The 24,897-nt window shown below is 35.0% G+C and overlaps 3 protein-coding genes across 6 annotated transcripts; 2 read left to right on the top strand and 1 right to left on the bottom strand.

The window, feature by feature from the left end:
• The first annotated feature begins 2,168 nt into the window (after positions 1-2,168).
• LOC131955249 (pleckstrin homology domain-containing family A member 3) lies at positions 2,169-12,445 on the top strand. The gene is made up of 12 exons (XM_059319274.1): positions 2,169-2,233; positions 6,049-6,165; positions 6,342-6,500; positions 6,589-6,713; positions 6,891-7,064; positions 7,198-7,232; positions 7,539-7,910; positions 8,468-8,553; positions 8,684-8,742; positions 9,180-9,310; positions 9,451-9,583; positions 9,721-12,445. Exons 1-12 carry the CDS (start codon positions 2,194-2,196, stop codon positions 9,919-9,921), a joined length of 1,632 nt encoding a protein of 543 aa, XP_059175257.1. The 5' UTR covers positions 2,169-2,193; the 3' UTR covers positions 9,922-12,445.
• Positions 12,446-12,777: 332 nt separating this feature from the next.
• LOC131955251 (dnaJ homolog subfamily C member 27-like) lies at positions 12,778-18,712 on the bottom strand. Of its 4 annotated transcripts, none has more exons than XM_059319284.1 (7): positions 18,673-18,712; positions 16,450-16,548; positions 16,045-16,110; positions 15,671-15,743; positions 13,786-13,982; positions 13,625-13,695; positions 12,778-13,054 (listed from the first exon to the last, which is right to left on the bottom strand). In XM_059319284.1, the coding sequence occupies exons 2-7, from the start codon at positions 16,516-16,518 to the stop codon at positions 12,916-12,918; spliced, it is 615 nt and encodes a 204-aa protein (XP_059175267.1). In that variant the 5' UTR covers positions 16,519-16,548; positions 18,673-18,712; the 3' UTR covers positions 12,778-12,915. The 4 variants fall into 4 exon arrangements, with proteins under 4 accessions (XP_059175267.1, XP_059175265.1, XP_059175268.1 ...); XM_059319282.1 differs by lacking the exon at positions 18,673-18,712 and adding an exon at positions 18,561-18,663; XM_059319285.1 differs by lacking the exon at positions 18,673-18,712 and adding an exon at positions 18,561-18,663 and having other exon boundaries at positions 13,807-13,982.
• An 844-nt stretch (positions 18,713-19,556) lies between these two features.
• On the top strand, positions 19,557-24,756 carry LOC131955248 (uncharacterized). The gene is made up of 8 exons (XM_059319273.1): positions 19,557-19,917; positions 20,046-20,689; positions 20,862-20,975; positions 21,348-21,561; positions 22,161-22,262; positions 22,464-22,678; positions 23,347-24,130; positions 24,453-24,756. The coding sequence occupies exons 1-8, from the start codon at positions 19,752-19,754 to the stop codon at positions 24,695-24,697; spliced, it is 2,484 nt and encodes an 827-aa protein (XP_059175256.1). The 5' UTR covers positions 19,557-19,751; the 3' UTR covers positions 24,698-24,756.
• The last annotated feature ends 141 nt before the right edge of the window (positions 24,757-24,897 follow it).

The raw sequence follows: 24,897 nt of genomic DNA, 5'->3' as shown, positions 1-24,897 counted from the left end.
GTGGGGGAGGGGGGGTCTGATTGTGGACGATATGGGAGGAGGGGGGGGTGTTTGAAAATTGTTAAAAGACATGTCATTTTTGGATGATGCATTTCACCATTTGAAAATCATTAAATATTGAATCATCAACAAATACAAAAATTAAATAAAGTAGTACAATCTGTAAAGCGTCTTTTGTTCAGTTAATGTTTGTTTAGGTCTACTTGACGGTACTTAGATGTAGTGTTCACATTTTTTTGATGTGACTTCGCTTACAAGGATTCGTCTTCGGAGGGAAGCTCTGGGTTGTTGTTTTTTTTTTTTTTTTTTTGGACCAAACGCCCAGATCAAGTCCGCTTTACATATCTAAACTCCGCTATAAGTTATATTAAATCAACTGAATAAGGAGAAAACTAACACTTTAATAAAACGTTTCTAGATCTTTGATTAATATTTTGTTTAATATTATTAAAATGTGTTTGATTTACCTTTTGCAAAAAATACGCGAGAATTCAAAGTTACCAACAATATAACCTGTCTCTGCCACAATAAAACAGAAATAAGATCCTTATCACATCAAGCTGACGTCTGCCTGGTCGTCTGGTCAGGTAAATAATGAGGTTGGCGGGAGTTTCTGCAATTTGTAAACAAACACCTGAACAGTCATCACGTTGGCCAGTGTGTAGGGGAATGGCGGCGTCTCTACGGCCAAATTAAAGTGGGCAACGGAATCTTTTCAACAGAGGCGTCGCTACGGCCAAATTAAAGTGGGCAATGGAATCTTTTCAACAGAGGCGTCGCTACGGGTAATTTAATTCGGGAGGGGGGGGGGGGGGTTAAATGATCGGAGGCGTTGCATCGACCAGTTTCAATCGTCAAAGGCATCTGAGGAGTAGACTACACTATGTAGGACCTTTGTAAAGCTAGAGTCGCTACTTAATCCAGCTTTAGACTGATCAGAAAATTATGGAACCACGCAACAGGCACGATGTTATCCCACAACCTTCGCAATCCAAACAAATAATAAAAGTCAAGTCATCTACTTGCTTGACTGAATGAGTCATCTCTACTTAGTTTGAGCAAATATTTTCTTACACTTCATGTGGTTTTGTTCTTTTGGGCGATTTTTCCTTCACCTACCCCGGCGGTTCAACTAAACCTCCCGGCGTGTCCCTTTTGTATGAGACTTTTTGTATGTACTGGGGTCTCTTGGTTAGGGTTGTTTTTTCATTACTTTTATCTTGTATTGGTGATCTTAAAACCTACTCGTTGTGGGGTGGCTTCTAATGCATCAACATTTCCCTGCATGTCTTGCAGTTGATGCGAGAGTAGGACGAGATCATCAGCCTTTCCCGGAATTAATAATATATGCTGTGCGTGAGCATATAGCATAGAGCACCATCAGGAAGAGAAGGACTGACACAGAGAAGGACTGACACAGAGAAGGACTGACACAGAGAAGGACTGACACAGAGAAGGGCTGACACAGAGAAGCACTGACACCAGGCAGCGCTGTCTAACACCTGTTCTACACAGTTATTTTAGTTATTTGCCAACTCAATAATGAATAAGGAAGTGATAAATTAGTTGTAGACGTATCAAAACTGTTGTCCACCTACAGCAACAAACTAACCACTAATTGATGAAACAGTTTTAAAAAATAATATAGATGACGTCATGTTTTTGTCAATTTTATTATTTATACCCCCCCCCCCCTCCATCCATCGCTTTTAGCCTTCCCTCCTCCTCCCCCACCACCATTATTTGGTTTCTGTTTCAAAATGGGACATAACCATGCCAGGTTTATTTAGATTTCAATATTAAGTGGTTGTTTCCCTTTGTAGTGAAAATTACGTTATGATTAAATTAATCATTGATTTAGTTGAAGTTAAGTTTTTCTTTAAAAATAATAGGCCTGTTATATGAATTTTTAAAAGATCGAAGTTCAAATAGATCATTATTTTTAGATCTATATTATGTAGGCCTACAATTGTATTAGTTAGTATTATTGTGTGTGTGTGAATGCACTGTTGCAAAGAAAAAGTAATTCTTAAAAATACTTTATTGAAACGAAAAATCTAGATTTAGATCTATATTCTCAGATAAAAAGGAGCTATCTAGTTTTAGATCTAGATTCTAGATCTACCAATGCGTTAAAATTTGTTCGAAAATAATATTATCCTAGCTTTAATTTGTTGACGTTTAACAACAAACATGGAGGGTGTGTTGTCGAAGTGGACGAATTACATATCAGGTATTGATTTGATTCTCGCATATTAGATTTAGTGGATAATATTTAGAATCGACCCTTTGAATCCCGGTCAGAACTTCCCCCCGTCGTGGCCTCAACCAACCGGCGGGCTTGTTGCATTGAGTTAAATATAAACTCAAAACAATAATATAAACAATCTCCTTTCGGTCGGTCAGGCCACATACCACGCACGCATAGTGTTGTGTGTCGTGCCTTAACCAAAATAAACTATCTCCCTTCATTATCATTAGATTTAATTAATTAATTAATTAGTTAATTAATTTGCTAATTTATAAAATTATGTATGATGCTATAGAAGTAGGTAAGTATAATTTTTTACTATGTATTTGTACTATTAAACATATTAAAGAACATCGTTGTTTCAATACCACCCTCTCCCCTTCTTGAACTCAAAAGTTAAACTTTTAACCCCGTTTGTAAAGACTAGCGGTATGCTGTAAGGCGGCTGGTGGGTAGGGTATATACTCGGTAAAAAAAAATCCACCGTGGTGCGTGTTATTGGCCTTGGGTGACCGTTGTTGCCGCTTGCTGTGAGGGGGAGAGAGGTGTGTGTTATACTTATACTCGGTGAAAAAAAATGCACCGTGGTATTGGTCTATGATGACGTCGGCGCAAGCGTGAAGGGGGGGGGGGGGGGGGGAAGAGACGTTTTTTTTTTTAAAACCAAGAACTAGGCGTTTCGAGGCAGTAATGAAAATAATCAAGGACTGGTATAGCCATGATGTCGAATTTAACGAGTGATGCTTGCTGGGTCTATCATACGATTGCTTGGCGATGGGAGTCTCGTCAAGCTCAGGTTACATTATTAACAGTGAACTATTGGGATGCTGTCATGCACAAAGTAACAGCTACCGAATGTAGCACTTAAAACATCGAGTGCATCCCGCTCATTATAAATCTTTGAAATACAAGTTATGGATAGTCCAATAACTACTAATACTTGAAGGACTGCCAGAATATATGCATTGTATTATAAAATTAATCCTTACGATATAACTAAAATGTGCATCCAAATATGTTTAGGCTAATGGGATCTGCATTTAAATAAACAAAGTCAAATACCTACCCCATTCAGTAGAAATATTAGGCTACTTTTGCATGGTAGCACAAAGACATTTTTTAGATTTCGTAATGAGTAGCCTAGTCGTGCATTAAACTAGAATAAAGGGTTGTACTCAATAGCAATGACAATAATGAAATGCCGGCTTCAAATGCCGGCTTCCCCGTATTCTTCGACTAGAAATATAGCTCCGTCGTTTAAATGACCCCACCCTCCACCTTTTGCCTAGTTGAATATAAAGTTACACTTTCAACCCCGTTAGGATGCGTGAACTACTGAACAAAAATCTATTTTGGTGTTAAATTCCCCTCCCCTACTCCCAGCATTTAACTTTGGGGCCATACACAACATCAGGAAGGTCTAGGTCGGTGTTTTATCTCGTGCAAGTTTACTCACAACATGACTACACACTACGGTTGTATCCAGGATTAAAGCTGCGACACTTACTTAGAGTGGGATTTATTCGTTTGATCATTGTGCTTCAAATTCTGTTTCATTTTAGGATTAGAGTGATAGAATGTTGGAATTCAGTTAGTTTGTTAATTAATATATTGATCTAAAAGTCGTGTACCATCAGAAACTAAATTTATTGGCAAGGCACATGTGTACTAAAGTGTAGGCTAAAGAATGACCTCTAGATCGAGCCAAAGATGGCTGGTTGACATACTGTGGTTTTCAAATTTCATGGTGATGCTTTTCTAACGGATTTTATTTTGTGCTTTCTTTGGGATTATTTTGTGTGATGTGAATATTCAAAAGTAATTTGTAAGTAGTATGCTTTTCACATTCAACCAATTTAACAGTTTGCGGTCGATCTGCGGCCGGGCTGATTAATTTACATTTAGCGAAACTACACACTACACGGCGCCCTAAGGCCGTTGTTTCAGCATGCTACTAGTCAATTATAGTTATTATAGACAACTTTAGAATCAACACATGTAGCCAATACATCGATTTTTATTTAATAATATTCAAAACCCATTCCTCTAGGGTCGTTATTTTCACGAAATTATCGTTTTCCAATTTGTTGTCAAGAAACTGGTATTTAGTTCACGAGAACGTACGAAAACCACTCATGCGTGACCGAAAACGTCGATCGGGTGCCTTCACGTGGTTTGACACGTGTTGACATGGGCCTTTGTTTACATCGAAACATAGCTCAAAACGGCCCTTTTTTAAATTAATTCTTCGAAAAAATGGCTATGTCCATTTCTAAAAAGGGTCATTTTCGGGTCCATTTTAAAAAACGTAAAAAAATCCGAACTACACGTAGAAAAAATGGCTTTTTCGGCCCTTTTTAGCTCCAAAAACGCCGTGTTTACGGGTCGCGTGACGTCATCGTGACGTCAGCCGCCAACCAAAACGCGTTGAAAGCGCGCGTTTGATTGGTTGGCGGCGGATACTATGAAATATCAAGGGTTTTCTCTAAATTTTTACCGATTTAGTTAATAGAAATAAGATACAGAATCTGGCATAATTTTAAAATGAAATGCAATATTTAAAAACCTAAATTCCATTAAAGCTATAAATCTAGAGCTATCTCTAGTTATAGATAGAATCTAGATCTAGCTAGTCTAGTTCAAGTTGGTTTCATTTCAAGAGCAATTCAGAAATAGATCTAGAGATCTACTAGTTTCATTCAATCAAGTCCTTATAATTTAATATATAGATCTATTAGTTATTACTAGATCTAGATTCTAGATCTAAGTTGTTAGTCAATTAGTCATGATTTAGTTAGTAGTTATGCAGCAACTATAACTAAGTTATAAAGTACTAGAATCTAGATCTAGTACTAGTACTACTAGTTAACTAGTAGTAAGTAGACTGAGACACTGAGTTAAAGTAGAGTGAGACCTAGACCTAGACCTAGATCTAAATCTAGATTACTAAGATTAGGACTTAGGGCCATCATTAGGATCTTCTTAGATCTAGATTACTCAGTTATGTTTTTGAGTCAGTCTCTTTATATTTTATTGACCTAAGTTTCATTATTTTTCATATTAAGTCTAGGCCTAACTGAATAGTGAATAACACAGACCAAGTGAATGTGTTTTTTGTGTACTGTTAAAGTTTACAATATCATCTGGTTAGGCCCTAGTTTTATAGGGTAAGATGCGAGACTCAAAATGTGAAATGGCAAAGCAGTAAAATATAAGAAGAAAATGCGAGGCATACTTAATTTAAAATTTTGTTTAAGGAAATTGAACATTACAATTAAGAATTTATAAAAACAATAATAGAATGACTATTCCCAAGAGGAATAGGATCACTTTTAACACACTAAAGTTAACACACTTAAATTTGAGTAAATAAGAAAAGTACCATTACAGACCAGACATTCCATGAAATAGAAGTGTAGTCACTACTATGCCCAATCCTTGTTACTTTACTTGCCTTGACTTGGGTCAGGTACCCATCATGTGCCTGTGATCAGGAGTCAATATATTATTTTAAAATCTCATCATTACTGCATGAACACACCATTCTGTTGATTCACATCAATAGAATTGGCAGTTACTTATGTTCTGGTGTTTGTTTCTTTCATCAAATTTTCTTTTACATTACGGCAGAAGCTGTCAATACTGAATTATTGTGAAATATTTTACTTCTAATGGGAAGATATTGAAATAATCTAATTAACTAGTTGTTATTTGTTTTGTTACATAACATTGCCAAATTTTAACCATAGTCCACTAGAAAATCAATTAACTGCTGTGATTGTCATATAAACTTGTAGGTTGGCAGCCTCGCTGGTTTATATTAGATAATGGGGTGTTATCTTACTACAAGTCCCAGGAAGATGTCAACAATGGCTGCAAGGGATCTATCAAGATGGCTGTTTGTGATATTGTTGGTAAGTTAGTTGCTGTTAGTGTTCGTTCTCAATAAAATTTACAGCTGACCTTTAAAAAAAACTCCAATAAAGTAAATAGATTTGTGTTGTTGGAAAAGTGATTGATAATTGAAGCAGAACTGTTATCGATTATCCCTGTTAATGTGTGTGTTGTTGATTTTGCTTGTTCTTTAAAGTTCACCCAACAGACATGACACGCTTAGATCTGATCATTCCTGGAGAACAACATTATTATGTTAAAGCCAGTACACCTCAAGACAGACAATCTTGGCTGATAGCTCTAGGCAGTTCTAAAGCTTCCTTTAGTGAAGTCAGTGCTGCTAAAAAAGATGCAGGTAATAATGGATTTACAGATTCTTTGTAAAATGTTAAAACATTTTTATTTTAATAGTTCTTGGTTAAAAGTCATTATGTTTTTTATAGATGGCGTTCCAGATCAAATGAAAACAAAAAAATCTGAACTGCGTCTCTACTGTGATCTGCTAATGCAACAAGTTCATTCTATCAAACAGACAGTATCATCAGCTGATAGTAACTTGGATGTAGAGGTACTTTTGTTCTCACAGAAAACTCATTTAAGAACCTTTTCACTACTTCATAGCAAAGCATAACTTATGAGCACATTTTAATTCTTATACCACAATTATGAAGCTAAAATAAAGCTAACTTATAGATTTAAAAAAAAAACCTTGCTATTCACATGATTGTAAAATGTTTATCAACAGAAACTAACAGAAGCAACTTCATTGATAGGGGCAACTTGTGATACTTTTATTTCAACTCTCGACGACTGTATGAAACTTGTTGCCAATACTCCAATGTTTGAGTCCCCTCACCAGCATGTTCGTGATGCTGCTATACCATCCTCTCCCACAAGACCCAATGTCCAAAGATTGCCTGTAACTATAGAAAAGTTTTTGTTATTTACTGTGTACTCTTATCGATTCCAACAGATCAATAGAATAATGAATTCATAAAAAAAGAAAAATAGTTCATTATTTTAAAAATATTTTTATTTCTATTTATTTTAAGGGTACAAGATCAACAATAACAAGACCAAATGAAAAGTAAGTATCTTGAAGTTTGTCAGCATCAAGCAGTTAAGGCACATCAAGTATTTGTGGTGTGGTGTTTATACTTGAGTTGTTTTGACAGCTTATGACAGGATTGTGTTGTCTGCTTAAAGTTGCACCACCCAACGAGCTGGGTGTATTGTGTCCTATAGATTCTAACAGCTTAAAGTCACTGGTTTGCTTGCTCTAACACACGACCTCACTATCCCTGGAGTAGACATGTTATTGCCAACAATTTGTTCTCATTGTTTGTTTGTGTTTCTTGTTTGTAGTTTAAGTAGGGTTTCTTTATAATTTCAGAATATCCAAGCGCCATTCATCAGCTGATACTATTCGAGTTCATTCCTCGTCATCCCATCATTCTCCCCATGAGAACTCCCCTCGCCTCTCACCTGTCCATTCCCAGCCTGGGAGCTTTCAGGTGACCCACACAGTGCAGCCCCAGTCTAGCAGCATCAACAACTCTATAGATGAGGTGGATGAAGCCAGACCTCTTAGTAATGGAACCACAGACCATGAGTCTAGGAACAACTCGGCTGAAATTTCAGATGACCCTATGGCACCTTTAATACTATCAAATGCTGCTTCTTCAGATGATTTAGAAAACTTAGATGATTTTAAAGATGCTATTGATGAAACTATTGTAACCTTTTTCTCAGATATGCCTGTGAAGTATGTAAAATTTATTTTAGTTGATTATTTAATTCATTCTCTCTAAATGAAGATATTACTGTAACCCATCTAAGGAGTTGACAAACCATTAATAGTTGAGTGACAATAATCAGAAAATAGTTATTTTTTTAAATGTATCAAAATCTACATTTGTTACAGAAAAGCGGACATTTTTCTCACATGCACCCAAAATGTTTAAGTAAAATGATAATTGAAATGGGTGTGTAATAAATTAGTATGTGAAAAAATTGAATTATACATACAGTATGCTGAAGATTGATATTATAAAGTGATAAGACTTAACAGGAAAAAAAGTTTATTCACAATTTTAAATCTTCAATTCCTCAAAAAAAAAAAAAAAATTAAAAAAATATATATGGAATTAGTTTTGGGAATGACTCTAAAACAGGAATTATTAATACTTTTTTTTTTCAATTTGTATGTTTACAATATTTAAAAATAAGTAGGCGCGTGTTCAGAGAATGAACACCCTGTTGACAGTAGCCAGCCAAAACACAACTCCTCAGTGAATTAACCTTCATTGTTTGTTTTTTCAGTTTCTCTCATGTTGATACCAGTGAGGAGGACAGTATTTTAGTCAACCCTTTCTTAGAAGCTTGTAACAATTTAGTTCCTATTTTTGGTAAGCCACTGTGATCATTACAAGTATTTGTCCCATTTTTTAAAATATATTTGTTAGAATACTACTGCTTATTTATTTGTCCATAGAAAAATTTCATTTAAAAACAAACAAATCATCCTTTTTCTTACAGACAAATTAAATAGCACAGCATTTTCCCCAGTCAAAATGGATTTTTGTGGCAATATCAGGGTAAGTAGCACCATTCAGAAAGAGAGGTTTTTAATGTTTGATTCATTTCTAAAGGAAATAAACTGTGTTTGAGCTGTACTAAAGAACCTGTGTCACTCATGGACAAAAATAAAACTCAAAATATCTGCCTATAAAACCTACTTGTCCTAAAGAAAGTTCCCATCAAGTCCAATCTTTTATGTCTGAACATTACTAATCATAATTAATTAGGGCAATGATTAATATTATCTGAAGAAATTAGCAGAAGGTAGACCTTGCACCATATCTTTTAAAGTATGACAAAAACATTCAAGTTGATAATTTCACTGCTTTGAATATCTAGTAGATGTTCTGTATTTACCTTCTTTATTTCCTCACTGCTATTTAAATTGTCTTTTTCTAAGTAAGTGCTAAAACTAGATTAAACATAGTCATACAAAAGTTTTGTACTTCTCCAGAAAATTCGCCAGAAACAACTGAGCAACCCTGAGCAGTTCCCAACCCTTGAGTCAATGGTTTTAAATGAATTACAGAATGGTCAGCACACACATTCAAACTCTGCCACATCAGCACTGCTATGGTTAAAAAGGTAAGCAAACACTGTGGCCTGGTTGGACCTTATTATTTACCTACTGTCCACATTTGGTTTGTGCTACAAAAGTTAAATGTTTTTTAGCCTGCTTTAAGTTTGAATACGTCACAAGCCTTGTATTTTGATTGACTTACCAGGAGTTTAGAATTTATCAGAGAGTTTCTAAGAGAATGTAGCTCTGGAAGTACTGACATGGATGTCTGTGCCAGCAACGCTTACTCACGCACACTCAAAAACTATCATGGATGGGTCGTCAGAGGTGTTTTTGCAGTAAGTTTTTCTTGTCACATGAAGTTAATTAAAGGCATATTTTCAAAGTCTGGATTTGGATTACCATGTTAACAAAAAAATGTCGAGATAACTCCATGAAAATGTTGGTTAACCAATGCTACAAATGTTGTCCACAGGTGGCAGTGAAAGCCCTCCCCTACAGAGAGACCTTTATATGTCACTTGGCTGTGGGAGACAAAGTGGATCCCACCAGTCGACAGTTTGAACATGCCCTACTCTCTGACATTGAAGTCTTTGTACAACATTTAGACAGGGTCCTTATAGCCATCAACAAGTTTTATTTCAAGCATTCCCTTGATTCATCAGAAACTGTCTAATCTATTGCATTCACACAATCATATATTTCCTACTCCATTTAACATCAAAGATATGATTGCCACAGCACTCAGAACAGAACTTAGAACATTTTTAATACTTTCATATATTCCTATATTTTTAATGGCTAAAACACTGACAAAACTGTAAATATATTATCATAAATTTTTCATCTATATAGATTTACAAAATCTATAGAATCAGTAGCCATTCCATTACTGTTTTATTGGCTACTGCTAATCAAGCTACTTAAAGATTATTCCCATGTATTTAACTATAAATCTTAAAGCTTTATTCTACTTCCTCCCTAAAGAATGACCATAACCTTCACTGCCTTCCATTCAATGTAAGTCCAAGTTTTGGAAAATTGTAAGATAAAATTTGGCCAAATCAAGTTTTGTTTCTGTGAATTTTGATCACTTGAATTATGCCATAATAGGTTTGGTATTGGATTATACTAGTAGAATATAGTAGCTCTAGGTGGGTTTATTTGGTTCTTCTGGATTTAAAAAAAAAATTATTATTTCATAAATTGGCTTTTCCTTGATTTCATAGAATGTTGTACATAGGTAGAATATGAATTATAGTATCTGTGTTATAACTTTAGTGGGAGCTTGCCGTTTTCCTCTCTAAAACTTTGTAACATTTCATTCCTTTTTTTGTCTTGCTTTTATGTGAACTAACACGATAACTTATTTCTCTTGTAAAAGAAATCAATAGTAATATGAATATTATCTGTTGGTTTTTGGCTTTACTTTAGTAGACAATATTTCTTCAGTCAACTAGCAATTTATACCAATCAGTTTCAAAGAATTAATTTGTGTATAGCTGTTATTTTTTTGTTTGGCTTTGTTGTTTTTTAAATTTTTACTATTGTAAAACTATAAATAGTAGTTTGAACAGGTTTAGCTATAGTTTAAAATATTTGTTTGTAAGTGCATTCAAAAACAATTTTTACAGGTTTTTTGAAAATTTTGAATTTCTGTCAAATTAATTTATTCACATTTAAACATAGTTTATAAAAAAATCTGGGCAGTAAAAATTGAGTTTAGTATTATTCCACTTCAGTATTACACCTTACAAAAAGTCTCTAAACTTACATGACTGTTACAGAAGTAAACTTCCTATTAGTATTATGAACAAATATGAGAAGCAAATACTACATGAGAACCTTCAAATTAAAAAAAAAGTTGTTCTTTCTTTTGTCTATAGGATATTTATTTTTAAAAACTAGCTTTAGTTTTATTAGTTATAGGTTTGCTTGGCAGGGCCTGACATTTTTACAGCTTGTTGGGCTGTGACAGCAATAAGCAATCAAATATTTAATGATGCTGCCAAAAGTGCAATACATTTAAGTTGATGCCATATCTAGTGGGTTTGCTTTTATTTTAAAATATAACTGCTGGTTCATTTTATCTTTTTAAAAAAGATATTTTAAATAGAAGTAAAAAAAATGTGTTTTGGATTATATTACACTATTGTACCAAAGCAGAGTACATAATTATCTTTTAGATGTTTTTCTATCTTAATTTTCTTTAGATTATATAACCATAATTTTATGTGAACATCAGTTAAGTACACAGGGTATAAAGCATTGTTAGTTGACTTCATCCTAAATTACCTAATGTTCAATTATTGTCCCCATTAACTTGATGTTATTTTTGTAGAACAGTAGAAAATGTATTTTGTAAAAAAAAAACCTTTTTAAACAGCTTGTTTATGTTACTTTTCAAATGCCTACATTATATTATACAAGTTGACTCCATCAATTCATGCGTACATTATAGTGTAAAGGTTGACTCTATCAATTCATGCCTGCATTATAGTGTCTATAAGTTGGCTCCATCTATTCATTATTGTGTACAAGTTGGCTCCATCAATTCATGTGTACATTATAGTGTACAAGTTGGCACCATCTATTCATTATTGTGTACAATTTGGCTCCATCAATTCATTATAATGTACAAGTTGGCTCCATTCATTCATTATTGTGTACAAGTTGGCTCCATCAATTCATGTGTACATTATAGTGTACAAGTTGGCACCATCTATTCATTATTGTGTACAAGTTGGCTCCATCAATTCATTATAATGTACAAGTTGGCTCCATCCATTCATTATTGTGTACAAGTTGGCTTGACGAATTTAAACATATCATTCCAGCTCCTCTTTGTGGAGAAGTTGTTTTACTCAACATTTTGAACAATAAAAAACTGTGTGAGACACATGACTATACCTGCTCAACACTGTCTACTTACAATGGTGATGCAACACTTCAATCATATTTATAACATTCATGAATGACAAAAAATACCCTTTAATATCAAATAGACTTTCTTATATTGTAAAGATAATGTATTTTTTGTACATATTTTTAAAACCTGACTTGGGTCAGCCATGTGGTCATCATAATATAGATGTGATATTTGTTAATAAACTATTGTATGCAGATTGGTGAAATGCATAATGTGAAATGAGGGAAATAAATAGGTCTTTGTTTTATGTTGTTTCAATGTGTTTATATTATGTATAATTTAATATTATAAATATGAGATATAAAAGTGCTGTCATGGATGCTAAAAAAAACAACTCAATATAAAAATTTACTTGAATACTATTTCAATTAGCAACATCCACCTTAACTCTTTGGATTTAGACATGTTTACTATCTGTGTGGATTATTTAAGACTTTCTGAAGTCTAGTTCCAGTATTATAAATGTTAAACCAATAAATAGCATCCCCACATTATTTTTTCTCATGCATGTTCTGAAAATACTGAGTGTAAACACACTTTAAATATGCTTTATTTGATGAATACCAAGTACAATAAGGTAGATACAATTGGAAGGTTAATCCTCCACATTTTTAATACATAGTTCTATAACAATACAATTGTCATTCATACATTTAAACTGGCAAAGATACTGAGTTACATTAATACATTTAAACATGAAATCAACTGTACTGTCAGGTAAAAAAGTCTGTTAATATCAAGTTAACTTAATGCAAGGGCTGTGGACTCATGTTCAAATTCTAAACTTTTTGGAATCTTCCTGTCAGCCATCACCTGTCTCAATATGGCATAAAACATTTCATTTACCCCTTCACCTGAAGCTGCTGATGTTTCAAAATACCTAGAGGGGAAAATTAAAAACAAAACTAAATTTGTTCCATTCATGGATAATGAACACCAAATTATCTCAAAATGATATTTGAACAAATAAAGAAAACCTCATAAGAATAATGTTGGAATTAGAGAAATACTAGAAACATCTTGTTTATACACAGAGACATCCGTAATTATCTATTTATAAATATATATATATATATATATATATACATATATATATATATATATATATATATATATATATATATATATATATATATATATATATATATATATATATGTTTCCCCAGAAGCAGATTGTTCAAAATCCGCTTTTCAAAATGTGGACAACCAGGCTTTAAATTTTTATTTTCCTTAAGATTTCTATATTACAGACTTGATGAAATGGAATTATTGTGTACTACTGGGGAGAGATGTGGCTACAATATATTTGACCATGATGCATTGATCGGCTTAGAACTCTGTGGTGTATTAATCTAAAAAAATATTAGAAGAGCCTGGTTCTGGTGAAGCGATATTTTATAAATTAGAAAACGCTTTTACTTTTAGGAAATGAAAAAGATCTTTTTCTCACCTTAATTTGTTTCTCTGAGCAAATTTCACACCATCTGTTTGTGTTACCATTCTTTTCTGCTTCATATCTACCTTTGAACAATAGTACATAAACAATTATTCATAGTTCACACAATATCTAAATAAAATCAGCTAAAGTTAGAGATATCTATGAGAAACTACCTTATTGGCTACGATGACAACCTCTGAGCCACTTGATGTGTATTTTTTAATTTCACGTAGCCACTGGTCTAGAGCTTCAAATGAATCAGCACTTGTGACATCATAAACAAGGAAGATTATATCCACACCAGTGTAGAGTTCATTCCTTACTTCAAAGTATTCAGCACTCCCTGATAGATCCCACAAGTGGACTCTTACTGGGGAATGGACAACAACAAAGTATTCAGCACTCCCTGATAGATCCCACAAGTAGACTCTTACTGGGGAATGGACAACAACAAAATATTCAGCACTCCCTGATAGATCCCACAGATGGACTTACTGGGGAATGGACAACAATTTAAAGTATTCAGCAATCCCTGATAGATCCCACAAGTGGACTCTTACTGGGGAATGGACAACAACAAAGTATTCAGCACTCCCTGATAGATCCCACAAGTGGACTCTTACTGGGGAATGGACAACAACAAAGTATTCAGCACTCCCTGATAGATCCCACAGGTGGACTCTTACTGGGGAATGGACAACAATTTAAAGTATTCAGCAATCCCTGATAGATATCACAGGTGGACTCTTACTGGGGAATGGACAACAACTTAAAATATTCAGCACTCCCTGATAGATCCCACAAGTGGACTCTTACTGGGGAATGGACAACAACAAAGTATTCAGCACTCCCTGATAGATCCCACAGGTGGACTTACTGGGGAATGGACAACAACAAAGTATTCAGCACTCCCTGATAGATCCCACAAGTGGACTTACTGGGGAATGGACAACAATTTAAAGTATTCAGCAATCCCTGATAGATATCACAGGTGGACTCTTACTGGGGAATGGACAACAACAAAGTATTCAGCACTCCCTGATAGATCCCACAAGTGGACTTACTGGGGAATGGACAACAACTTAAAGTATTCAGCACTCCCTGATAGATCCCACAAGTGGACTTACTGGGGAATGGACAACAACTTAAAGTATTCAGCACTCCCTGATAGATCCCACAAGTGGACTTACTGGGGAATGGACAACAACAAAGTATTCAGCACTCCCTGATAGATCCCACAAGTGGACTTACTGGGGAATGGACAACAACAAAGTATTCAGCACTCCCTGATAGATCCCACAAGTGGACTTACTGGGGAATGGACAACAACTTAAAGTATTCAGCACTCCCTGATAGATCCCACAAGTGGACTTACTGGGGAATGGACAACAACTTAAAGTATTCAGCACTCCCTGATAGATCCCACAAGTGGACTTACTGGGGAATGGACAACAACAAAGTATTCAGCACTCCCTGATAGATCCCACAAGTGGACTTACTGGGGAATGGACAACAATAAAGTATTCAGCACTCCCTGATAGATCCCACAAGTGGACTTACTGGGGAATGGACAACAATTTAAAGTATTCAGCAATCCCTGATAGATATCACAGGTGGACTCTTACTGGGGAATGGACAACAACTTAAAGTATTCAGCAATCCCTGATAGATATCACAGGTGGACTCTTACTGGGGAATGGACAATGTATGTTGTTGCAGATAAATTTTATGTTACACTATTATTCAATATTGACAATTCAAAACCATATCATCACAAATATTGAAGCAATGCTATACATTTCTGTGAGCTGTGTTTTCACTCATAAATTATCTAAGTCTAAGCATGATGCAAACACACATTACAGGCTAAGGAAAATTACAGTGGGTAACAAGGTGGTTCAAGATAAAAAGAAAAACTGATATAATTTTGGACTTGATTTGACAATTTAAAAAATTGTCTAAAACCAAAGCCCTGTTAACTAGATAAAGAGAAGTGGTTGAGAATCCTTGGATAAATGTGTAGAATGGATGTTAATTGTAGAACTTAAATGAACTTACAATCAATTCCATTTACTTCCTGTATTTTGAAGCCATAGTCAACACCAACAGTTGGCTGATAACCAGAATTAAACTGAAGAAAAAAAAATGAAAATATTTCATAAGACTTTTTAAAAAGTGCAAATCAAAATTAACACCTAATTGTTTGGAAAGGAATAACAGCTAGCTAGCAAGAACATAAATATGTATATGTAAATTAAATTAATTTACTAAAAACAGTAATGTGCCAGTATATAATTTAACTTAGAAGAGTGATCCTTAGGCTAGTAAAATATATTTTTCATAATGGTAAAAATACTCATTTTTATAAACAAAATCAGATTTAAATTGCAAAACTTTATTTTAGAATTAAACTTTTTGAAATACAGATTTACCTTACTTTCACAAAAATGTTTGATCAAACTGGTCTTTCCTGTGCTTGCATTTCCTATTCCAATTATCTGAAAAATTTAACATTAATAATAATTTTTGTAATAACAGTTTTTATGGAAAAAGTATACCCCACAACATCAGTCCCTCAACAAATATTGTGTGTTGTGTTCTAAAAGTCTTATACAAGGATATAATTATCAGGTTCAAAACTACTGTGCAGCCACACATCTTGGAGAGAACATTGACCTTACAAAATTTAAAAATACAAAATGTATTATCTGTACCTTTTCTCCCCCAAAAAATATGGAAAACAATTTAAAGATGATAATTTTTTAAATACATCATAAGAGAGGAAACTAATTTGATCAGTAAATTAACAAGTTAAAAACAAATTTGTAAAGACACACCTTAACCCATGTTAAGTTAGTTACAGCATCTAAAAACTGTTTTCTTAGAGTGCCAGGAACCCTGTCCATATTTTCATCTTCTTAAAACAATTAAGTACTCTGGAATAAAAATATATGTTTAAAAACAAAACAATTTAAGATAGTACCACTAACATCAGTTCAAAATAATGCTTTGGCTAAACCTGGAAAAGACATAAGACAAGGTATATTTGATAAAAAAAACTTCGCTATGGATAGTTAATTAAAACCACGCATAGTAATTTTATATTCAAATAATTTAATGTATTATCATTTTAAATAACATAGATCTAGATCTAACTTAATACAATACATTTTAAAATTCCTGACTATACTTTTTTTTAAAATTACTCCTACTACTGTAGCAACTGATGGGGCAGATGCAGTAGAGCTCATTTATATAATAATGGGATGGTGGGGTCAGTACTATGACCAACATCCATTACTTTTTATAACATGAGTCAGGTACCCATCATTGCTGGGTAAACTCAGCAACAAATACAAGTCAAATATCTTAACTCTAGACTTTTTGGTTTGCAGTTAAGCACTTTACCACCTGGCTTTGCCATCTCTACTGTTGTATGACAGCATTTTATTTTTTAACAAAACTAGTTAATTCTTATTGAAGTACATGTGTGTTTGACAGTCTGACTCTAGCCCTAGTTTAAATAAGTTTAAGGTTTACTTGGACCTAACTACCAACTATTTGGATGCTGTTAATAAAGAAATATAGAGTTCTATAGCAGTATAGGCCCATTATTATAATATAATTAATAATATTATTATAAGACTATACACAATACTGCTGAGGTATAGTTATAGTAATATATTATAACAAAAGCAAAATCATTCAAACATCAGGACTAAAAACCAAAGTATTAATGTAAGATCTGAAAAATTACTGTAACTGGTAATCTATTGTTTAAGGTGCGTAAAATCGGCAGAGGCTAGTAATTTGAAAAATAGTTGCCTCATAGTTAAGGCTTTAACAGAAGTATATTGTGATATAATTGTATCAAATATTATAGATAACTGAATAATAAACCAAAATAAATGGCTAAATATTTAATATATCGATATAGGCCAGATATTAACTTTAAACAGCAGTGTTTGCAAGCAAGATTTGCTATATAAACAGCTGCCATCTGTAAATTAGAGTGGTTCCCCTGAATCTCTAAGGGGTCATCCATAAATGATGTCTCGCTTTTTTGACGATTTTTACCTCCTCCCTCCCCTCCGTCACAAAAAGCCAGACCCCACCCCCTAAAATGACATCACACCTAAGCCTACAACCCCCCTCAAAATGCAGTTGAATTTTTTCAAACAGCTATATTTTTCCAAAATCTTGTCTGAACTCTGTCAAAATAGAGTATTTTAATCAATTGTTATTACAATTTATTAAAACAGTTTTCTAAAACGCAAACTACCGTCTAAAATTCATTTTCTAACTTTGCTTTTTTATAATCATAATAATGCAAAAGTGTGATGTCGCACCATCTGAACCCCCACCCCCCTCCCCCTCATCACACACCGTCACAAAATTACGGACCCCCCCCTCCCCCCTACAAGTGTGACGTCGTTTATGGACAACCCCAAACTATAATTTTACCAAAAAAACCTTGAACAAGATGGCTGCTAAAGTAAATGAGCTTGGTTGCATCTAATGAAAACATTGCTAGTCCATATTAATATTTAATTATTTATTACTGCAAAGTTTTAATACAATTGTTAAAAAACGGGTACATGAATGAAAATCCTAAACATTTTTGTAACTTTCAAAACAAAAATTTTTAATTTTCCTAAAAATGTGAAATAATTACTAAAATTTAATGAGTCACCTTTTTTCACATTAATAGTCTCTGCCGATTTTGCGTACCTAAATTAAAACGATAGTTTACGCCTACAAGCGGCTTTAACTTTATCTGTTCCGACTCTAAGAACTAAGACGAAGTTCACTCTAACTCTCTAACAACTAAAGTAATAAAGTTTACTAAAGTCTAAGATTGTCACTCTATTTAGTATTTACTATTTATTAGTTATTACTATTAAAAAAAAAGATGTTCTGTAGGCCTATTAAATTTCTTTTCTGTTACCCTTTGAAATTCTAGCAGTGGGCTTAGATCTACTTATTAATTAGGACGGGCGTTTGGCTTAACGCTTGATGAAAGGTTGGAAGAAGTAAGCAACTGTCTTAGAGCTACATACTGAAAACCGGAAGTGTAAATACGATGTTTCTAAGGAGTACATCTCCAAATTCCAAAAACCTACAATGTCATATGAAAACACGTCCGTGGAAATGGGATTTATTGTAAAAAGTACTAGCCTATTTTTTGAAATTTAATAATACGAAGAGCACATTTATTTTAGAGTCCGACGCAAGTTAAAATTGATATTGCTGACTTCGAAACATTTATATTCTTTTTTATGTTAGCAGTGATAATCTAGTTAAAATTTAAACGAACTACTCACAAGCCTTGATCAGAGTTTCTTCCAGGCATCTCTTCGGGGGGGCGAAGCCCCCCCGAAAAATTTTTGCCGCCCCCCCGAACGAAATGAAATTTATATAATTTATATAGAAAATATATACTTTTAACAGTGTCCGCCCCCCCGAAGAAAGTTTACCGCCCCCCCGAAGATTTCAAGTGCCCCCCGGAGAAAAAAGTCTGGAAGAAACACTGGCCTTGATATTTTGATATGATAACTAGGCCCTAATAAAAATATTTGATTTAATATTCGTACAAATTACATAGGCTGAAGTGTGATTTTAGGAGTATCCTTTTTTGAGATTTTATGAGATGATGGGATGGGGAATAGGAGTCAGATTGCCAAGTAGCGTGTCGTTATTTATGGACAACCCATTCGAATTGGTTATTCAAAATTTCGTAAACACATAAATTGTATATAGGCAAGTGATATATATATATATATATATATATATATATATATATATATATATATATATATATATATATATATATATATATATATATATATATATATATATATATATATATATATATATAATTTCATATATAGACTAATTTTGTTTTTTATCGGTAGCTAGAGCGTACTTGAGATGTTTATGCTTGCCCTAGAAACAAGGGGAGGTAAAACGTAACACATTTCATACTGTAACCATACTTATATATTATATGAGCTATATATATCTATAGTCAATATTCTGCAGCTGGGAAGGACTACTAGAAACTATACGATCTAATATAATCAGTCATGAACATTAATTCATAATAATAGTTTTTTTTAATATATTAATATTTAAAAAAATGGATAATGAATTAGAAAATGGTGCTGAACATATTTTGGAAGACAGAAATATTCCACGAAATGAGAATAACATTCTGGAATCCAATGTTGTTGATGAACAAGAAGATAATGATCTACTGGTAATAAATACTGAACAGTTTAAAGGTGATACCTTGTTTGTTTCAGGTGAGCAAAATTTCCTCTGTCAAAATTCTTTTCTTACATTTCTGATAGTTAATGTTGAGTCAAGTGTATTAAGTGTTAGGCGTTAGGTTTTTATGATGTAGCCTTTTTTCTCTGATTTATCTTCACAGATACACCATTGACATATCTGTCCAGGTTCAGCAATGGCCATGATATTTCTATGCTTTGTGAAAGTTGTGCCCTGTACATTAATATTGGTAACCTGCTGTATCACAGGGCGTATCACAGTGCCTTAAACACTCTCCGCTACACACACCCACAAAAACCTACCCAAGTTCAGTCCCTTTTACAACGAAGAAACTCACTGATAAAAAAATTAAACTCTAAAGCTACATTAAAAAAGCCAATCAAGCCTGATGATATAAGAAAGTTAAACGAAGCTTATGAATTTTTGAAAAATGATTTAGAAGATGAGTATTATTGGGCAGATCAATTTCAAAACAAAGTCAAGTCATCTGTCCAAGGTGTAGCTAAAAATTGTAGTTTAGATTTTGTATATGGGATTGGGATTTGTAGCAATGATAACAGGATGTGGAAGAAAGACATGGAGGATGTGAATGTTTATATCGACAACTTTGGTGGGGATCAAAATAAATGTTATCTGGCCATCTTTGATGGTTACCATGGTAAAAATGCAGCACAAAGGTCTGCTAATGAGCTGCATCACCTGCTTCTGAATGAAATGGCAACTTTTTCTAGGTTACATCTAGACTATTCAAACAATGAACAGCAAGAACCTGCAGCACTCAACAAGGTAAACAATCTCCAAGTTGATTTAAACTATAGAAACACACATTTAAAACAAGAAATAGCTAATTGCTTTTCAGTCTAGAAAAAAAAATCTGAAATAAAAACCAAACAGATCTAGCATGATAATAACCTGTCTCCTCACAACTGAAGTAAAACTTCTAAAATTTCTGTTCCAGAATATAATGAGCCTCTGTTATAAAAAATATGAAGAGAGAATGAAGGAAACTAATGGTGATGATAATTTAAATAAGAAGCCAACCAACCTAACATTTACAGAGAATTTAAAAGAGGTAGGGCCTACCCCATTTATTTATAGCTAGGCACTATACATATGTTTAAGTATAATTCAATTTTGAACTAATATTAACTTATTCTTTTCAGAAGAAGGCCTATATTAGAATTAATGTTCTAATAAAGATAGAATAGTTTATAACAATAGGACAATGTCATGAATTGTATATGCCAATTTATATTTTATTTAATAAGGTTGTGCAAGGTAAAAATAAAAATTCCATGTATAAATGTCACAAGATTAAAATAAAGATTAATTAGTTATATACAATATACATATAGGGCTATCTCTAAATTAGAAGAGCTGTTTATTTAATGATTTACTATTTCTGTTATTTTAGTTATATTCCAAATATTTTTATCTTTTGAAGGCATTTAGAAAGAGCTACCATTTGGTGGACATACTGTTGACTGATGGCAAGGGTGAATCCTCCAAGTTTAGATGGAGCGGTACTTCAGCTCTAACCCTGGTTATCAGCAAAACACAAACTGCTGAAGGCATGACTGAACATGAGGAAACAGCAGAGAATAAAAATATCATGAGTCAGACGGAAGAAGTGGGTTTTATTTATATTGCTAATGCAGGTCATTATTTTATTTTTCTTTAATCTGTACTTACACAGTGATAAATAGTTACTCCCCCTTATTATATTTTGTTGCCCAGCTGTTAAAAAAATAACATTCACTTAACAACTTCTTGCTATAGTGGGATCTGTTTGTGGATGTGCCTATCATGTGAGAGATGTTTGTGGATGTGCCTATCATGTGAGAGATGTTTGTGGATGTGTCTATCATGTGATGTGTTGTGGATGTGTCTATCATGTGATGTGTTTGTGGATGTGTCTATCATGTGATGTGTTTGTGGATGTGTCTATCATGTGATGTGTTTGTGGATGTGTCTATCATGTGATGTGTTTGTGGATGTGTCTATCGTGTGATGTATTTGTGGATGTGTCTATCATGTGATGTGTTTGTGGATGTGTCTATCATGTGAGAGAAGTTTGTGGATGTGTCTATCATGTGAGAGATGTTTGTGGATGTGTCTATCATGTGAGAGAAGTTTGTGGATGTGTCTATCATGTGAGAGATGTTTGTGGATGTGTCTATCATGTTAATGCTAAAATAACCACCCTGGTCTGATTATGGGATGGTAAACTGAAGTAGAAAACCAAAACTTGTTACAGGAAGTTCTAGAGCTGTACTGATAAAAGACAACAAGGCTGTTTGTCTCAATGAAGTCCACACAACAAAAAATGGCACAGAAAGACAAAGGATTAAAATCTCTGGCAAGTCCAAGCTTTCTAATTATTACAAGACACCATTTTTTACTGGCCATTCAATCCTTTTTCAATGAAAGCTTTTTTTTTCAATACAAAAAAATTCAAATTTGAAATATTAGATCCAAATAAAGACTGCTATCCACTCATTCAACACAAATAATTGTTGTCAAGTCATTCAACACAGTTTATTTAATTTTAAAAAATCAGGTGGTGACATCAGCAAAAACAAATTGGTTCATGGAGTTTTGCCTGTGACTCGTGGCCTGGGTAACCATGGCGACACAAGACTGAAGGAGAGTGTGATAGCAGAGCCCCATGTGACAGCTGTGCCCATTGACAGGGAGGCTCAGATGCTGGTGCTGGCTAGTCATGGGATATGGGAGGTGTTTTCTGAGGATGAGGTGGCTGACTTGTTGACAAAGGTGAGAGGGTCAAGTTTCCAGCCAGTGTTTCTTCCAGAATTTTTTCACTGGGGGGGGGGGGGGGGGGCACCTAATTTTCTGGGGGGGGGGGGGGACATTGGTAAAAGTATGTTTTATATATAAATTTCATTTCATTCAGGGGTGGGGGGGGTGCTCTGCCCTTCTTAAGAGATGCCTAGAAAAAACACTGTTTCCAACCTGGTGGTAGATGAAGTAGAGTTCACTTGTTTCTGTGACCTAAGCATATGAGTGGATAGTGTGGTCAGCACTCAGCCCACCTGCCTTTATTTTCCCTGGCATCAGTCAGGTACCATCAAGTGGGCCAGACTCTGGGACATCCTGTGTTCAAACATGGGGTCTGAACTTGAGACTTGTGTGCTTGCAGTCTATACTCTACCAGGAGGTTGTGATGTTGTTAGAAATATTGTTGTGAAAGCCATGTGTATTGCTGATGTTATATAAGTCATGTTGTGATGTAGATGTAAAACTGAAGTTGTTGGTGTGGATGTAAAAGCCATGTTTATTGTTGATGTTGTTATATAAGTCATGTTGTGATGTAGATGTAAAGCTGAAGTTGTTGGTGTGGATGTAAAAGCCATGTTATGGTGTGGAGGTTGACATATTATGATGTGGATGTAAAAGCCATGTTTATTGTTGTTGTTGATCAGATGTTACCAGACCAGCAGCTCTCTCCACCAAGCAGATTGAGTGATTCCATCCTACCACTGTTGAATGCAAGGGGTGAGCTCAAGAGGGAATCACCTGAGCTAAAGAGTGGATCACCTGAGCTAAAGAGTAGATCACCTGAGCTTAAGGGTGGATCACCTGAGCTAAAGGGTGGATCACCTGAGCTAAAGAGTAGATCACCTGAGCTTAAGGGTGGATCACCTGAGCTAAAGGTTGGATCACCTGAGCTAAAGAGTGGATCACCTGAGCTAAAGAGTGGATCACCTGAGCTAAAGAGTAGATCACCTGAGCTTAAGGGTGGATCACCTGAGCTAAAGGGTGGATCACCTGAGCTAAAGAGTAGATCACCTGAGCTTAAGGGTGGATCACCTGAGCTAAAGGTTGGATCACCTGAGCTAAAGGGTGGATCACCTGAGCCCAAGAGGGAATCACCTGAGCTAAAGGGTGGATCACCTGAGCTAAAGGGTGGATCACCTGAGCTAAAGGGTGGATCACCTGAGCTAAAGGGTGGATCACCTGAGCTTAAGGGTGGATCACCTGAGCTAAAGAGTGGATCACCTGAGCTAAAGAGTAGATCACCTGAGCTCAAAAGTCTATCACCTGAGCTTAAGGGTGGATCACCTGAGCTCAAGAGTCTATCACCTGAGCTTAAGGGTGGATCACCTGAGCTCAAGAATCTATCACCTGAGCTTAAGGGTGTATCATCATTTAGACCAGAGTCATCACACAGTGGGACAAGCTCAGTCAGTGACATGGGTGATATAGGTAATTCTTTGAGTTATTTCCCTTACATTATAGGCCAAATATAGGTAATTCTTTGAGTTATTTCCCTTACATTATAGGCCAAATATAGGTAATTATTTGAGTTATTTCCCTTACATTATTGGCCTACCATAGGTAATCATTATTTCGTGACAAAAAATTTCTCACTTTGTAGCATATGTAATTTCTTGGTTTACTCCCTTTCTTTCTAGTTAGTTCTTTGGTAATACCTTGAACCTGACTTGGTCATTAATTGTTCCACCAGCAGTTGAATTTACATTACCAGCCTGTGGCTTTAAACAATTTATTTCACTGATCTCTCTAGAACTGTCCACGTTTGGGGATCAAGATGTGACCCCAAGAACAAGCGAGGTGCCCCAAACACTCACCGGAGCACTGACCCCTACAGGAGTGCTGACCCCTACAGGAGCGATGACCACTGGAGACACTGCCAGACTGGACCTGGCCAAAACAATGTGTGAGCAGCTGACCCACGCCGCCATTTTGGCTGGTTCCAGAAGTAACATCACAGTCATGCTGGTGCTGCTGGCTGGTTGTGGGCTGTCATAGGGCGTGGTCTGTCATAGGGCGTGGTCTGTCACAGGGCGTGGTCTGTCACAGGGCGTGGTCTGTCACAGGGCGTGGTCTGTCATAGGGCGTGGTCTGTCATAGGGCGTGGTCTGTCACAGGGCGTGGTCTGTCACAGGGCGTGGTCTGTCACAGGGCGTGGTCTGTCATAGGGCGTGGTCTGTCATAGGGCGTGGTCTGTC

The sequence above is a fragment of the Physella acuta genome, unplaced genomic scaffold (assembly GCF_028476545.2).
Source record: "Physella acuta isolate Inbredline_101_S28 unplaced genomic scaffold, ASM2847654v3 ptg001059l, whole genome shotgun sequence".
Lineage (NCBI taxonomy): Eukaryota > Metazoa > Mollusca > Gastropoda > Physidae > Physella > Physella acuta.
The sequence above is the reverse complement of the archived record's forward strand: the minus strand, read 5'-3'. Positions and strand labels throughout refer to the sequence as shown.

Excerpts from the sequence above, each read along its gene's own strand:
- LOC131955249 (XM_059319274.1), top strand. The coding sequence starts at position 2,194 with ATGGAGGGTGTGTTGTCGAAGTGGACGAATTACATATCAG. Across the intron at positions 7,065-7,197 it reads CCAATGTCCAAAGATTGCCT|GGTACAAGATCAACAATAAC; the intron begins GTAACTATAGAA and ends ATTTATTTTAAG. Across the intron at positions 7,911-8,467 it reads TTCTCAGATATGCCTGTGAA|TTTCTCTCATGTTGATACCA; the intron begins GTATGTAAAATT and ends TTGTTTTTTCAG.
- LOC131955248 (XM_059319273.1), top strand. The coding sequence starts at position 19,752 with ATGGATAATGAATTAGAAAATGGTGCTGAACATATTTTGGAAGACAGA. Across the intron at positions 20,690-20,861 it reads AACCTGCAGCACTCAACAAG|AATATAATGAGCCTCTGTTA; the intron begins GTAAACAATCTC and ends TTTCTGTTCCAG. Across the intron at positions 22,263-22,463 it reads ACAAAGGATTAAAATCTCTG|GTGGTGACATCAGCAAAAAC; the intron begins GCAAGTCCAAGC and ends TTAAAAAATCAG.
- LOC131955251 (XM_059319284.1), bottom strand. The coding sequence starts at position 16,518 with ATGGACAGGGTTCCTGGCACTCTAAGAAAACAGTTTTTAGATGCTGTA. Across the intron at positions 16,111-16,449 it reads CTAACTTAACATGGGTTAAG|ATAATTGGAATAGGAAATGC; the intron begins GTGTGTCTTTAC and ends TAAATTTTTCAG. Across the intron at positions 13,055-13,624 it reads GCTCAGAGAAACAAATTAAG|GTATTTTGAAACATCAGCAG; the intron begins GTGAGAAAAAGA and ends TTTCCCCTCTAG.